Source organism: Carex rostrata, chromosome 25 (genome assembly GCF_964058835.1).
Source record: "Carex rostrata chromosome 25, lpCarRost1.2, whole genome shotgun sequence".
NCBI classification, from domain to species: Eukaryota; Viridiplantae; Streptophyta; class Magnoliopsida; order Poales; family Cyperaceae; genus Carex; species Carex rostrata.
The window spans coordinates 7,746,752-7,764,465 of NC_135942.1; the positions used below are offsets into that span (position 1 = coordinate 7,746,752).

General features: G+C 35.7%; 2 protein-coding genes across 2 annotated transcripts; both read right to left on the bottom strand.

Annotated features, from left to right (window-relative positions):
* Positions 1–5,203: 5,203 nt before the first annotated feature.
* On the bottom strand, positions 5,204–11,954 carry LOC144576190 (putative V-type proton ATPase subunit H). Its single transcript, XM_078326475.1, has 11 exons — positions 11,555–11,954; positions 10,116–10,241; positions 9,737–9,839; positions 9,261–9,333; positions 8,897–8,962; positions 8,667–8,784; positions 8,051–8,212; positions 7,734–7,859; positions 7,175–7,300; positions 6,464–6,643; positions 5,204–5,741 (listed from the first exon to the last, which is right to left on the bottom strand). Exons 1-11 carry the CDS (start codon positions 11,582–11,584, stop codon positions 5,493–5,495), a joined length of 1,359 nt encoding a protein of 452 aa, XP_078182601.1. The 5' UTR covers positions 11,585–11,954; the 3' UTR covers positions 5,204–5,492.
* Positions 11,955–13,293: 1,339 nt separating this feature from the next.
* Positions 13,294–17,462, bottom strand: LOC144576098 (protein NRT1/ PTR FAMILY 8.5-like). Its single transcript, XM_078326353.1, has 5 exons — positions 17,310–17,462; positions 16,653–16,764; positions 15,494–15,711; positions 14,638–15,191; positions 13,294–14,288 (listed from the first exon to the last, which is right to left on the bottom strand). The coding sequence occupies exons 1-5, from the start codon at positions 17,346–17,348 to the stop codon at positions 13,484–13,486; spliced, it is 1,728 nt and encodes a 575-aa protein (XP_078182479.1). The 5' UTR covers positions 17,349–17,462; the 3' UTR covers positions 13,294–13,483.
* Positions 17,463–17,714: the final 252 nt, after the last annotated feature.

Below are 17,714 nucleotides of genomic sequence, written 5' to 3' on the forward strand. Positions count from 1 at the left end.
TGCCCGTTACCCGACCAGACTGTACCTGTGCCCCGAGTATGCACAGGTACATGGGCATGGATATGGATATGAGAAGGGCCGGACCCGGGTTTTTTTCATTGAACCCGTGATAATCCGGACCGAACTACACCTGTGACTATGCCTGTGCCCGTTGTACCCGTGCCCGTGACACCCTTTTTATTTATTTTTAAATTCAAATTTTAAACATTTCCCCCCACCCCCAACCGGACCCCTACCTGGCCCCATACCCGATTTGACCCTTTTTTTTCAGTTTTTTTTTTAATTCAAATTTCAAATTTTCAATCCCTTCAAACAAAACTCTATAATAAACCCCCAATCCCTCACAAATTTTCACATCTCTATCTCAATATTTTCATCTCTCATTCTCTCAATCTCAATATCAATATTTTCATTATTCTCCAATTTTAATTTTATTGTTAAAAAAAATATAGTTGTTAATTTAATTCATTTTACAAATACGCAAACGCAAACAGAATTACGAAGGTATTCTCGAAGATTTTCCCGTGAGATTAAAGGTTACATTTATTTCATGTTACATTAAATTTTGTTAGATTAAATTTTGCTAGATTAAATTTTGTTAGATTAAATTTGGTTAGATTAAATTTTGTTAGATTGAAATATTGAATGTTAGATTTAGTTTATGCTAGATTTATTGAATGTTAAGTAATTAGATTTGTTAGATTTGTTATATTTATTTTATGTTAGATTTGTTAGATTTATTGAATATGTTAGATTTATTTAGTTTATGTTAGATTTGTTAGATGTAAAGTAATTATATTTGTTTTGAAATTCGGATTTATTTTTAATAGGTTAAAAAAATAGGTTAGATTTTTTTTAATATGTGAAGTAATTAGATTTGTTTTGAATATGTTAGATTTTATTTTTTAAATTCGGATTTATTTTTAATAGTTTAAAAAAATAGGTTAGATTTTTTTTTTGAATATGTGAAGTAATTATATTTGTTTCGAATAGGTTGATTTATTTTTAATAGGTTAAAAAAATAGGTTAGATTTATTTTTTTGAATATGTTAGATTTTATTTTTTAAATTCGGATTTATTTTTAATAGGTTAAAAAATATGTTAGATTTATTTTTTTGAATATGAGAAGTAATTAGATTTTGATTTTTTTATTTATATCTAAAAAATAAATAAAATTATAAAAAATAACCAATTCGGTTATGTTTTTCTAAAACTATCCAAACCGGAAAAAAAAATTTCCGGTTTCAACATCCAAAACCGAAATTTTTTTTACGGAAACTCAAATCTAAAACCGGATAAAAAAATTTCAGTTTTGGATCCGGAAATTTTTTTTTCTGGTTTTTGGTCCCAAAATCAGAAAAAAAAAATTCCGAAAATGAGATTTTCCTTTTTTTTATAAACTCATTTACTATACATATACATATATACATGTATTATATCATATATACATGTATTATATTATATATACATATATTATAAAAAAATGAGTTATAAAAAAAAACCCAAACGACGTTTATAAACAAAATACCGATCATTGTATGCCTAAAACAAGGTTCTAAATAGCGCACTATAGCGGCGCAATAACGCACAATAGCGCGCTATAGCACCCTAGACCTCTGGTATGGTACCAAGTCCAAACTCAGCAACCAAGCACTAGGCAAAGACCGCTGGTATAGTGCAACGCACTAAAAACATCAAATTTGACCTTTGCTGGTAAATCAGCAAGTATGGATTGATATAGGGATCAAACTGCAAAAGTGATTTATACCAACATGTAGAGTATTCAAAAATATACAGAATTAACACAAATTTCAATTTATTTGAATTTTTCTACAGGTAGTTTTGAATTTCTGAAGTTTAGCTTTCGAAAAAACTTTAAACAGCAATAACTTTGGCTAGGAAAGTCGGATTTGTACATATGATGACTTTTCGGAAAGGGGAGACAAGACAGATTCGAATATCACCTCGGGGATCATCCTAGAATATTTGAAGCATCAGAATTTCAAAAAAAATCGTTTAGGGCCTCAAAAATCCAGTTTAAGTTTTTGTTCGACGGTAGACATACAACGATCGGTATTTTGTTTAGTCAAAAGCCTAAGATTATTCAAGAATTATTCATATTATTATTTTAAAATGCATTTACTATTTATTGTGTTCGTTTGCCTATCTCCGAGCAAACGGTAGGCTTACAACGATCGGTATTTTGTTTATAAACGTCGTTTGGGTTTTTTTTTTATAAACTCATTTTTTTATAATATATATATATATATATATATATATATATATATATATATATATATATATATATATATATATATATAGTTAGGCTGGGGTGCTATGGATAGCATAGAGGCCTCTATGCTACGGCTCAATATTCGAGTTTTCAAAATCCAAACAGTCGATCCGAACCGTTCATCTTATTCTCCATATTAATATCTGCTTGGAGACCAAATTTTACATTTTTCTGAATTTTTTTACTATTTATTAAGTATTTTACAAAATTGTTGATCCAACGGTGGCTGCACAAAACAGTAAAACCGTTGGATTAGCGATTTTCAAAGTGGCTTAATAAATAGTAAAAAAATTCAGAAAATTATAAAATTTGGTCTCCAAGCAGATATTAATATGGAGAATAAGATGAACGGTTCGGATCGACCGTTTGGATTTTGAAAACTTGAATATTGAGCCGTAGCACGGGAGGCCACTATGCTATCCATAGCACCCCAGCCTAACTCTATATATATATATATATATGGGATGGGCTACGCTACTCCATGGAGTAAAATAAGTTGGTGCTCCACGCCGCCATATTTTTATTTTGAAAATCCAAACGATCGATCTGAACTGTTAGATGTGATCTCCATATTGAAAGGAGGAGGAGGAGGACTGGATACCGACTTGATTTCTATCTGATGTTGTATTTTGACTTTGGGTTTATTTCGCATGTTGGCATAATAGATTAACTGCATCATGACATTAATTAAGTATTGTAAATTTTTTTAGATATTGATATAGGTTCACACTTGTGCATATTTTAAATTATATTCATAACTGAACGCGATTTATAAATTAAAGTGTTTTGACCATAGAGGATCCCTGAGGGGATAATTCTGTGTCACATACTGGGCGATTAGTCGCTCACCCACAAGTTATTTCGTGGGTTTTAGGTACAGCATCTGGTGATCCGCAGCAGGAGTTGCCAGGAGCTGTCCCCGATGGCCACGCCGCTTGACTTAGCTAGGGTTAGACTTTGATTAGGTTTACGAGTCCCGTATTTCTTGTCTTATATATACGGGCTCGATAGATCATGTATCCCCTTTTATTATATGATGTTATTTTGGATCCGAGACGGATCATATTGTATGATATGTATGTTTATTTATTTGCGATGTTACTTTGCTTATGATACTTATATTATTATGCTTCCGCTGCTTTATTACTTTGCTTATGATTAGCCTTGTGTGCTTAATGATTAATTAAGCACAAGATGAGATTGATCACACCTTAATCCAGAATTCCTGGTTTGGGGTGTGACAGGGGCAGACCTGGGATTTTCGTCGAGGTACAAAAAAATGTTGAATCGAGTTTAAATAGTTTATCGGATTTAAACCCATTAACTAATTGAGTACTCGATAAAAAGAAATTATGTTTTGACTTATATTTTTCAATACCCTGATTTATAATTTATGATTCTATAACTTATAATTAACATTATCAATTATAATTCAAGAAATTTATTTTGATTTTAACATTAAATTTAACCAGGATTATAAATTAAACATTGAGAGGGGCAAAAAAAATTTCAGAGAGAGTCAAAGTCAATCGATATCAATAAATCACCACTAAAATTCGAAATCCATCAGGTGACAGCTTCTGCCACTTTTCTCAAAAAAAAAAAAAATCGAAATCCATAGAGGACAGCTGCCCTCGTGCTACAGTAGATCCACACTACCGCTTCATGTAAACCCAATGGCACCACGTGGAAGGCGCATGCAGATCATCCATCCGTTTGAAAACGAGGTCAAGTTCAATATATTCGTTTTGGCAAAGAGCCGATGACTAATATTTACATTTAGACTAAAAGTAGAACAGCCAGCGTCTAAGTCTAACAACGTAGCAGAGTTACCAGCCAGTGCCAGTCAGCCACACAATGATAAAAACTAATATTAATTAATTATCCTATACCGCCTGGTCGGTATAAAGCAACCCGTTACAGGGGTGCAAACGGATCGGATAGTGCTCAACCCGTATCCATATCTGTATTTTTTTTCTGATACGGATACGGATCGGATAATAATCGGATACGGATATGGATCGAATATTAAATAGATACAGATACAGATCGGATATTTTTGGATACGAATACAGATACGGATATAATTCGGATTTCTAATTCAAAATATATATCTAATTAACTTGTTACACCATTACAAAATATATATTTGATTAACTAAAATTTATCAACATAACTATAACTTTAATTAAAAATACCAACACAAAAGATATTCTTTAAATATATTCTAATACAAAAGATAAATAGACACAAATTTTTTTTCTCAAATCTTAACATATCCGGATATCCGAAAAATTAAAATATCCGGATCCGGATAATTATCCGTATTCGTATCCAATTCCGAAACTCAACCCGTATCCGTATCCGAATCCGCAACTATTCGTATCCGAATATCCGAATCCACAAAAATTCAAATACGGATCCGGATTCAGACGGGTAATATCCGACCCGTTTGCACCCCTGACCAGGGCCCTTTTTTTTTCTTTTTTTTTTCTCACCGCTAAGTGCTAAGTGGGTGATTAGCTCATTTAGTAATCCGGACGGTATAATTTGTCCCGTCTCTTGAATGAGATAATTATTCCCAGTCTAACTACATATCGAAAAATTTCCAAAACAAACCCATTTCACGATATCTTTTAATAATTTATTTTCTATTAATAAAAAAATCGGTAATTATGAGAGAGAGATCTTATTTAAATCTACACCATCCGATTTGATCCAATTTAGGATGGACCGTCCTGATTGGAATAGCAGGGACATCTTAGCAGTAGTAGGCAACTGCTAATCATAATACGGACAATGGTGTAAAAGGCGCAAACAATCGAACCAAGCGAACTACAAAGAAACAACAAATTATGTCTTGCAATCTCGAAATAGATAGCATAAATTATATTAGCACAACCACATTAATTAAATTCTAATAAAATTGTAAGATTTTATTACATGCCGAAGGAGGAATATAGCAAGTTATCATCCATCCGTACGCATATCTATCATGAATTAAAGAACAAAAAATGAGAAATTCTCTGAAGTTCCTGTTCATTCCCAGATCGGACCATTAACAAAACATAACACAAGGGAACGCCAATGAAATACAAGCAAAAAAATATGCAACACAGCGCTTCTTAATCAAAATTAAGCATTATTATTGGACAAAGACATGTCACATATACATATAAATAACATGAGCTTGTTTTTATTAAGCCTGCAGGAAGCTGGCATACTTGGCACCAAGAAATAGCCTCTGCACACAGACGAGAGCATTCTTTCTCACCTCACCATTGTCATGGTTCATGAGCTTCATCACTCGTTCCTTTGCCTTTAGGTTTGATGCCACAATGCGCCCACCTGGGTGATACTGGATGAACTGCGAAAGGTCGTAACAGGCCACAGCCAATGCTGTTGGGTCGGATGAGGTGTCCAGGATTGTCATTAAAACCCGCAGAACCTGAGTATAATTCATTCATAAATAAAATAAAGTTAACTCCTGCAGATTGTTATGTGTAGGCGGAACTTTGTAATTGTTAATGAAATAATCTAATATTTCAGAAACAGAGACTCATAAGTAGCTGCGGTTCAAACAAAAAAAACTATCAAACAGTTAGGTACATGCACCAAAATATATACATGGGCAATCAGGGGTTGACGCACTAGAGCCACACTGAACCTTGAAAAGAAGCACCATCAAGACAGTTCATGATCATCGTGTAGTCTCACATGAGAAGATATATAAGCAAATACCATGGTCTGTATTATACAAAAAGGTATATTGGTAAAGCATCCTTGTATGCTTTGTACCGATGTACAGAAAAAATCATCATCATTCTGTCATTTTTTTTCTCATCATTGTATGCTTTATACTTGCACCGGCACATACATTAATGTTTGCTTTGGTACTACATGAACACCAAACATAATCTTTGTCATTCTTTTTTCTCATCATGATCCAAAGCTAAGGGTTATATATTAGTGTTTCTGGCCTAACAGGGAAACTAATAAATTGGAGAAGGCTTTTGTTTTTAATCTAGGTGGAGCTCGAATATTATACCTCAGCTTATAATAGTGTATAAGATGTCACTAAAGAATAGGGCACCAAAAGAATAAAAATACAAATGAAAGAAAATAAGAGAGATTTTGCAACTGAGGCCCGACAAATTGCCATTGTAATACCTGGAAATCATTCTCTTCAAAATTACTAATATTCTCACGCCAAAATCCTGGGTCTTTGTGCATTGCAGACCAGTCAAGGTGCCCTAAAAGGACTTGTTGCTTGTACTTGTCGAAGGAGCTTAGACGTTTGATGTTGTCTTTAAGCCCTACCTCTAGCTGATTAAGTGCTTCCAACAAATCCTGCGTTCCAGAAATTTATAGGTGTATTGAAGCCATCAAATTCATTTGAAAATTCTAATTATAACCCTGTATAACAAAAGGAATGTCCCATGTATATCTGCAAACATTTAAAATGATCTCTCAAATCCAGAATCAAAGAAAGAACTCTATCTATGACAATTTGATTGTGCACCTTGAGCTTTAGCTGACTGGTTGACTTAAAAAAGAACGAAGTTTTGAATGCAAATATAAATAGGGAAGTCTAATGAAAAAACAAACTTTTTGACAGCTAAAAAACCTTAATCCAACAACAAAACTGAATACACACAATCAAACTGCCTACATAAGGGTGTTCCCACTCTAAACCCCCCAGATGCTTCATCCTTTTCCAGTTTTCCCTATTTCCAACTGACACAGCCCTCATTTGCCACTCATCCATTGAGTAAGGGAGATTGAAAAGGCAGTAGGCGGTAAAAAAAATTCAGATTTGCTAGGCAGCTGGGCTTGAACAAGTGAATTAAAAAGGATTTCAAGTAGAAGATTAGTAGTTACCTCATCACTCCAAGCCTGTGCTTTAAGGCTTTGGACAATTTGGGGCAAGCCGAGGTCAATCATTTGGGCCGCAAATGCACTCTTTGGAATTAGATTTCTGAAGGTTAGCACAACGACTCTAACAACCTTCAAAGTGAAAACATAATCTATTTAAAATCCCATTGCATTACTTGTTCATTAATGAAGCAGATCAAAGTACCGATGCATCTGGTTTGGTGAAAATTGGACCTGATGTGAACCAAGATTCACCGTATTGACAGTATAAAGTAGGTGCTGAACCAATGATTAGCATCCCAACTTTTGTTCTATGCATCTTAAGCACAAAAGATGTCACAACTACATTTCATTTTAAGTTTCAACTAAACCATTTTGTTATAACTGTATGTCAAGCTTCAGTCAGACATGCTTAAGCCTTAAATATTGATCATTTAGTAATAACAAGAAGACAAAAGGCTAAGAAAAGCAGAAAGAAAGGACCCAGATCAGGTCAGTAATTAAATTGGTTCTCTTATCCAACTACTAGTTATTAGTAGACAATTGACTAAACAAGATGTCTCACCTTCTCTTTAGTGGATCCCTTGACCACATCCACAAGCCTCGGTGTGACCCGAGTAGTTGACAGGTAGTCAATGGCTGGTTCAAAGAATGACAACAGCCAGATGCATAAGCATGTTTCATAAAGAAGCTGCATAAAAAAAGAGCATACAACTGTGACTTTTACATCCTGGTCAGCAAGATGTAGTGAACTTATACAGAAGTGTTATATAAAATCATGAAGTTGACTTAAACTATGACTGGCAATTGATTATTTTCCTTGTAGATAAACCAGAGAACCTCAAAAGACTGAAAAAAAGGCGAAGTCTGTATTAATTGCACCTGAATAGACTGCTGATTAGAGGCAGGAGAGATCAGAGGAATCAGCAACTTCACGCCGTCAGCTTGCACAAACAGAGAACGAACCGATGCCTCTCTTAGAAGAGTTGCGAGACAGTTTATTGCAATAGGTACAGAGCGTGTGGGATGTGATGGGTTCCTCAACTGTTTAAAGCAAGAAAAATATTCATATCTGCTGCAACAAAAACAGAAACACACCACTAACGACCCTCCTATAACATTTTTTTAAAACAAACTCGCATTTTTCTTCACACTCATGTAGAAGACAGACAGGTAGGAACAAGGAGGTATTTGGCATGTTTTGAGTAAACCATAAGAACAGGTATAGACCCCAACTTGTTTGGGACTAAAGGCTTGGTTGTTGTTGTTGTTGTTGTTGTATAAGAACAGGTATAGGATATCGTCTCGGCTGATACAGGTGGACATGACATTATAGTTGCTAGCATCATGTTTTGCATTTTGCCCATACCCCACAATGTACAGCTTGACATAGTTAGCAAAAAGGAAAAAAAGAAAAAGAAAAAGAAAAGATACTCCAAATAGCATGCTTACAGAAGATGCATATAGGAACTTGAAACTAAAAAGAGAAACATCTAACCTGAGAGCAAAGCCAGTCTACAAGACCCCTTAGCACATCATGAATTGTGGTGAGTTTGCTTTTTGAATCTGAAGATTCCCCATTCGGCATCATACCATTTTGAACTTTTGGGCGCATGCTGAAATGTGAAAGTTAACAAAAAAGTAAGTGAAATTAAGGCGCTCCGGAGAGTAAATGTAGAGAGGTAGAAGCTACAAAGGGCGGAATAGAAGAGAAAAATATGTTATTACCTCACTATTGTTGACAGAATTTTACAACTCTTTTCCTGTATGAACCAATTACCTTTCCATAATAACCTGTAAATATTATCAAAGAAATTATTCAATAAAATCATTATATACAATAGTTTATCATCAATGCATCTTATAAACCTATGATGTATCACGCATAATTAAAATAAGAAATAAGTATAGCTCCTGGAGTTATTTATTGCTACAGTTTTAAAAAATCATCTTTCCATTACTACATCCAATGTATGGACTGGTATCAGAATAACTTAAACCACCAATTTTGAAAAAAATTGGCATCAATCACTTGAAAGAACTGAATTAAAAAAAAAAAAAAAAAAAAAAAAAAGACAGAGAAAAAGGGCACCTTAGGAAAGGGTCGTATGTATCTTCATCTGAGAGGGATTTATCGTGAAACAATCTGGCTCGCTTAGGGTTTGCTAAAAAAATTTAAAAAAAAAGAAATTAGATAAGCAAATTTACAACAACCTTGCTATTTAGTAAACCCGTAGGCACAAGATCAGTACTTGTTGCAGTCCAGGAAAGAGCAAGACCACTTACTCGAGTTTTGTTTTGGAAAAAAAACATAAGACCAGTTGAAACAAATTATTTAAACAGGTACCATGCTATAGTAAGTAGCCATGTAGAGTGCCAGTGGTGAACAGTATAAGAATTGTGCACTTATTCTGACAGTATTTTACAATTTTTTGGGCAAAATTTGAATTTCAAAATCTCAAGAACCTAACTGGAATTCAGACAACTAACTTAAGTTTCCGTTGATGGGTCAAAAAGCAATATTCAATACTGTAAAATAGTCCATTTGGCCTTAGCATTAGTAATCACCTGCGAGCATGTCATCAATGAGTGCTAGCACGTACTCCACAGTCTCTTCCTTAGAAATATTTCTTAGGATGTTCACAAAAACTCTAACATATGCAGGTCCATCCTGAAAATATTGAGTTAAAAATTAACACTTATGTACCTATGGAGTAAGAATTTATTCGCCACATTTTTGCCCTATTTAATCGCCCTGGATTCTCATCTACAGTACATTTGTATTTAAGCTCAAATTGACCCTCATTTCTATAACTGAACAAGACTTTAAGCCAACTTTTGTCGTTAAACTATATTGTGTGATTAAGCTCAATCAAGACTCAATTTGACCTTAAGCAAAAACAATGTGTCATGACCTAAATGAACCTCAGCAGAAAAAAAAACTCACATCCTCAAGCAAAGAAGCTCTCTGGCTTTCAGGTCTTTTGTCGTATCGGCGAAGCAACTGGAGACATGTGCTAGTGATGAGCTTTGTTGACATGTATGTCTCCCATGGTATGTCCCTCTTCAGCACCTTCAAAAATCCAAAAGGAAATACTAATTAACAGTCAAAATAGTACTGACAAACATTATGAGGAAATTAACCCAAGGAAAAAGTAGCTAATGCCAAAGTGCTTTAATTATTTATTTGTGATAGACAATCTGGCATTGGTGAAGGCACCAGTTACATGTTAGCATGAAATTCAAAAGGAAGGCTTCGAGCACCAAAAAAAACAGGTGATACGTAGCAAAAACCCAAGACGATCATCTTCAAATGGAACAGACTGGTGCCAATGGAAATTTTATGGGATGCTGGTATTTACTAGATTACACAAACTGGACAGGGAATTGAAACTTAAATTAGAAAACTCAAAATTTCTATTTCAATTCATTTTTTAATTATCTCCCTTTGATTGACAATTACATAATTTGTTTGAATTACTTATATTTATTTTTAATCATTTGAACCTATTCATAATATTTTGAACTCTCAGGGTTAAATTGTAAATTCCAGTTATTAACATCTTGTACAGTTGGAGACAGTTGAGGCCAATGATACTTATCTGATTATTTGATTGGTACCTTTTCACTGGAGTATGCACGCTAGAATAAGTTGGCATGTCAAGAACCTAGAGAACCGACTGGCTGTTATGAACTTATAAATACTATTTACACTTTGGCAATTGATTCACTCCTACACATACTCTCGCACATAGCAAGAGTTCTGTCACAGCCAAAACTTCATTATTTGGCTTACAAATTACTTCCCAACACTTGCACTTTTAATTCCTCTTCCCATTATCTATCCAATTTGTTCTTCAACATATATCCAACCCAATTATTAGTTCTGATAAGTTACTGCTGGATATTAATGGAATTATCATCAGTCACTTCCATGGTGGTGCCATAAGAAGCAGCAATTCCACGAGTCTTGCACAACAGAGACGGAATACACTTAAAGATAGTGATATCACAATCCGAAAACAATTCTAATTTATTGATTTAATTTTAATCATGACAATCCAAATTTATTATTTTTTACCCCTACAGTAGTTGCAATTGCATAAAACAAAACAATAAATGCAAATGCAAGCATTGAAAAAGCTACTAACAACCCCAAATATATTTTTTTAGTAATTTAATGAATCTAATATATTGTCTCCAGATGAATGTACATGTGTATATTCAGAAGGAACTAACTAGTGGCATCACCTCCACTTATTGTATCAGACTATCAGTATGCTACTATGTTCATAAAATAGAAAAACACATTTAGCGGATATTTTCCTCCAACAAAATTTGTCAGAAAAAATGTAATCCAAAAGAAAATTGAAACAGATGACCGACCTGTTCTGTTGTGAGCTCAGCGCGATCCATAGCAATGGAAGTCAACCTTCAAACTGGCCTCTAAATTGAGCGCCTTTAGATCTAAACCCGACAAAAAATGATCACAGAAAGGATGATTGGATTGGATTGGATCTATTTATTTTGACTGCAGGAACAGCAAAGGAAACAGATAATTGTTCGTGAGCCGTTGAAAATTGAAACCTTTTTTTTTCTATTTTTTTTCTATTTAGGAAAAATCGGAAGTCCTTATCGGATAGAAACTTCGAGTCAGGAACTTGTCAGGCGTTGGCGCTGGTGAATTGGTTGTGATTTTTGTGAAGGGATCGAGATGAGAACATGAGATGAGGAGAAATGGGGACAGACGAGACAAGGAGATGAGGAAATTGGGGACAGATCCAATCTGTATCTGACGGACCGGGTCAGATTGTATTTTTAGAAGAAAGAAGAGAAAATAGCACACACTACAGGCCGCTTGGCGCTTGCTATTTTGGGCTGCCAAGGAAGAAACAAATTATTAGATGATGGTTTCAATGGGTTAAGAGTTAAGACCCAAAATTAATATCTTCAGGAACCGTTCTTAGATTCCCTACATATTTTGTCAAGCGAAAGGTTCTTAGCAGGACCCTGCCTTGTGGGCCACTCTCCTTTCTCGTGATTTTTGTTCATCCTATCATGTTGTTCAAGCTCCTCCGAAAGCCATTTTATAGGTGGAAGCATGGCTGCATGAGAGCGCTGAAAGAGCAAGTTAAAACATGCTTTTTCAGGTGAATGCCATAGAACCTTGACATGATCCCTCTTCAGAACTTATCTCCTGCTAGAGCATTACCAGAAGGAATGATGGACCATACCAGTGTACCAGTGGTACCACTATTGACAAAAGACTGAGTTTACAAACTACAATAGTTGTTTTAATACTTTTGTTTAGTTGCTTTAATAAATTGACAGCATGTGTGCTGATTCATTGTGATGCATTGATGCTTATGGTTTGGTTTTGTCAACATATGTCTGGTAAAACTAGCACTAGTGTTTTCTCTTTTGGGTAGGATTTTGTGTTTTAGAGATATATGTGTTGCTGATGAGGTAATGTGTGTTGAAACTTTGCAACTGCAGATCCAATGGTAACAGTTGGTTTTGCCTAATTGCTAGTTAAGAATGCAGGTGTGTGTAACCGAGGCATATTGGATATCACTAGAGAATTTTTTGGCAATGGGTTTTTTATTTATCAGAGAAATAACGCGAGTTTGTAAACATTCTTAGATTATGGTAATCTGGCTTATACAGCCTTCATTTCAAAAAAAAAAAAAAAAATTGATGGTTGTCACTCGATCGATCGAGTCTCTTTTGAATGTTATTGAAAATATAATTCCTTATAAGAGTACGCTACAGTGCTTAAATTTTTTTATTGGAAATTGGGGTTTTTATACAGTTTGCATTGCCAGATAGGAGTCTTCACTAAATTGTACCGCAGATGAAAAGGTGGAGGGGCTTCTACTTTTACCTTTTATTCTTGTACCGATACTCATTCCCATCAGTGTAGAGTTTATCAGGAGACTTTGGATTTGTTTTCACAATCATAATCCTGGAGTAGAGGTAATTTTGTAATATTATACTGTCAGATAATGCTAGGTGTTGTCTGTGGGTTTTTCCCTTATAATATCCTGGAATAGTAGTTTCTTTCAGTGGCATCAATGTAATTCTCGGCATTCTATTTACCAGTATACATGGGTGAGTTCCAGCAATAAGCATCACAAACTTTATATTATACACTATGATAACCATAATACAACTGTACTGTAGTATCAGTTTTCATGCTACACCAGAGTAGAATAAAAGGATGGGGATATTTCTGCTTATTCAGTAAAACAACGTCTCAAATTCAATCAAATATTGTTTAATTGTGCCTAACTAAGACCCTACTTTATTCCCAATTCACTGAAACGCAGTCTTTTTGTGAGTATACTTCCTCGAAAGAGCAACATACACCACAAAATTGAGGACACTGATCCCAGCCCAAAGCAAGAAATAATAATCCAGATGCCCCATGTTCAGATCAGTTGGGAGCCACCCCCCACCACCACCCACCTTAGTAACAGATGCAACAAAAGTGACCAGGAAAGAATTCAAGTAATACCCAAGAGAAATTGCCAAAAATGAAAAAGCAGAACACACGCTTGTCATGCTCTGAGGAGCCTCCCCATAGAAGAACTCAAGTTGTGCAATCCCACAAAATACGTCAGACCAAGCAAGAATCAAGTACTGTGGCACCTGCCAGAGAATGCTCAAGCTTTTTTTGTCCTTATAACAGGACAAGCGCCAGGCCTCTAAGCAGGCAGCGGCAACCATGGAGAAGATAATTAGGAATCTACCAATGCCCATGCGCTGAAGCTGAGTAAGCCCAGATGGATTCTGGAAATGTCTTCGACAGATAGGGATGATGATCTTGTCCTGGATAACCACAAAGATCATCATGAAAATGACTTCGATTGAGTTGAGAGAGGCGGCCGGGATGGAGAGGGAGCCAACCATGGAGTTCATCAGGACGCCTTGTTGGAGGAAGGTGGTTGTTGTTTGGCACATGGAGGCTGAGTATAAGATGCATGTGAGCCAAATCGGGACCATGCGGAGGAGGATCTTGACCTCTTCGACCTGGGTAACGGTGCAAGAGAGCCAGGTTGTTGCAGGGACAGGGTCTGTCGAGTATGGCTCGGCCATTATCACAGCCTTGTCTAAGCAACTGCAATAGAAGGAGGGGGATTAGAGAACCATGGTCTTTTAGTTTGCTCATTTTTATTTATTCAATCCAATATATATTGATTCTTTTGTAATATGATATGGAGACCCTTTCTCAACATTTTATATAGTTTTTTTTTTTTTTTTACCTTTTTTGTTTGCCATGTAGGTCGACACTCCACATTACTGTACTGAAATGGTATGAACTGACTAGCATGGTAATGTAATTCAATTAAACTTATTCAGATAAACTTAATAGCGGATATTAACTATTCTTATTGCACGACTAATACCAAAAAATGTGGCTCTTTTCTAAAATAAAGCTATAAAACTGTTAACGACTTGGAAACTACCTGAACCCATCTGTATGTTCTAGCTTGTATTCCCTCTCCATTCCCAGCCCCATCTCTCCTTCATACAAGAGTGCACTATCCTTCGGCAACTCCAAATGCCTCTTCTTGAAAGCCACAATCAATACCCGCACAACACTTTTTAACGGGCTACCGGTTGGCATCTGGACCCGGTAAATAGGTGTGCCCACAAAAAACCCAACTGCAGCAACCACCAAGGAAGCCAAAGATATACCAAAGCCCAGGGCCCATGCAATGTTTTGTTGTATCCACACCACAACAGTGCCCGCAATGAAAACCCCAAGATTTACTGCCACAAAAAATAGACTAAAAAATGATTGCTTCATTTGGGCCTCATCTGGGTTTGCTTCGTCGTATTGATCTGCCCCAAAAGGCATCAAGGCAGACTTGACACCTCCAGTTCCAATGGCAATGAGATACAATGCGATGAAGAATACAGCATACTGGAATTCGGTTGCTGCAGGACATGACATGCCCGTGCACGTGGTGGGTTGGAGAGAGGGGATCATTGCTGATGCAGTTATTGTTAGCATTCCCTGTTCAGTGGTACAAAATTGAAGAGGTTACAGTGATATAGCATAAAATTGCAAGGGTTGTTACGGCAGTAATTAATTTATATAGTTAATAAACAAGTGCGAGCAGAATGATAGCTATTTTCTCGTACCAGTATTCTTGTGTGGTACAGTTACCAGTTTATCAAATAGAGATTTGACATGTACCAGTAGCATAGTTACAGCACACAAGTTGATTTAAGTAAACAAAAGGTGAATAGTTATGATCTTTTTACTCTATTTTTTTATTTTATTTTTTATTATATGATAGTTGTGATTTGACGTACGAGAAGATATAGGATAACAGAAATGAAGATGGTCTTGTATTTTCCCAAGTACGAGTCAGCCAAGAAGGCACCAAGCACCGGTGCCAGAAAAGTGGTACCATTCCATGTATCCACATTTGCAGCATTCGAGGCAGTACTCCCATGTAGAACGTTAGCGAGATATATCACCAAGTTCAGAGAAATACCGGCAAATGCTATACTCTCCAAGAATTCAAATCCTACATGAAGTCACAAAACAGGAGTTTATTAGGGGATTATTTTATTTTTTGAGTGATTTTGCGTTTTAACCTCGAAAACGGACAAAGTTGCAGGATACAATAGCTTGTGGTCAGGCACACTGGTTTGGTTTAGTACTAATGAACATAACTAAACACTCCATACACTGAAAATTTAATAAAAGAAAAGGAGAAAAAAAGGAAACTCCCACATATTGCACCCATTGTTATGTGCAGGGACAAAATAGTCACATAGTAAAATTATTGCAGGTGCTTTCAAGTTCAAAGGCTTCTGTTTTATCTGATATACATCAACTTTTCCTCCATTCTCGCTCCCTCGCACACTCTCTCTCTAGAGAGGCGGGGGAATGGTTCTCTTATATTAGAGGATATGTAAGGTTTAATAGTTGAAAGAGTTACATCTGTACACTATAATTTGCCTAAACAAACAGCATAAATAAAAGTTTATAACATCTTCAAAACTAGAGTTTGCTGTTGGGACCCTAAAAAAAATGCAAATATGGTCCTTACAGTTTAATCAAACTAAGTAACTTCTTAGCTTTCCTTAATTCTCTAACGGGCTTTGCATGAGTAGAAAGTTATTTGAATTTGCCAGGAATTCTATTTTTACACTTGCACCTCGAAATTTTTTATGTCAGGTCCTTCAAAAATTTACTGGGCTCTAAACCAGGATTCCTGTGGTAATGGTAACCTCAAACCATGGAAATTGAGTCCTTATATCTGGGTCATATAAAGGTGATATTTTATCAACATTTTCCTCAAAAAGTTGTATGTAATATTCTTGTTGCAAATAGTGAAATTCTAGAGCTCTACTTTCTTACTTGAGGTTTCTCTCTTTTCAGTGTGAAAGTGGCTTTCAATTGAAGCATAATGCCTATTTTTCTGTTACATATTCAATACAAAAGAGGGTCCCATAAACATACCTAAGATGATTGCTGGAGCTTTCCAGTCAAAAGGCTTTTTTCTTAAGCGCCAGCGAAGTGCGTTACCTTCCTCCACCGAGGTGTTATTATCATGGTAACTCCATGAAGGACTCTATGTTTTAAAAAAATTAAATAATAAGAAGTATTAAAAATTTAAAATTAATGGCCAACTCGAGAAAAACACAAAACATAAAAAGCCAAAAATCAATATGTTTGAAGAACAGTGTACAGACAATCTTTAGAAGGCTATAAGGATACTTTCACGGAAAGCGGTCTCTTATTCTGGCAAGCATGAACTGGGCAATTGAAATAATCATACAAGAAATGCAACAACCCCACTACAGAAGAAGTTAGATATAATGGTTTCTGTTTTGTTCAATTGAAAGAGGAATTTGTTAAAAGTGACCAAAACTGAGCCAAATGCTACCCCTGCTGATCCAAGGATAGAAAAGAGATCTATCACTATCAATATCATGGCATGGGTTTTAGGTATCTTTTTTCTTTATTTATTTGTTTAATTAAAAAATATGTTTTGCGAGAAGGAGGAGGAGGAGAAGGAGAAGGTCCGAATTGGTTTATAGAAAAGATATTTATTGTGTTTGAAATGAAAATAAAATAAAAGGGAGAAATGAGAAATTTAGAAGCTTGCAACGCAACCCCATCGAGTAGAGGCCTGTGATCTTCTTCTCTCTCCATGGCGCTCCCCTCCAGACTCCAGTATCTCTTGCCTTGCCTGTGTTCTAAGTTCTAATATTGTCTAACTCGAAAGGGGAATGGAAATTATTGTCTTGGCAATACTCAAAAAGAGTGGGGTCAGCCGGTCAGGTCAGATCCTGACTTTTCGTGTAAGGCCGGGGTAGGTGTTGACTAATAGTCGCTCTAACACCGTACGATTACCATTACGATCTGTGCGCACGGAAATTGATACAGACACGCACTGATTTTGATACGAAGTGCACGAATCTTGATGTAATCGGATGGTCACTACACCGATCGAACCAAAGTACGGACCTACTCCGAACACATTCCGGATTACCCAGCTGCAAATATATAATATTTATT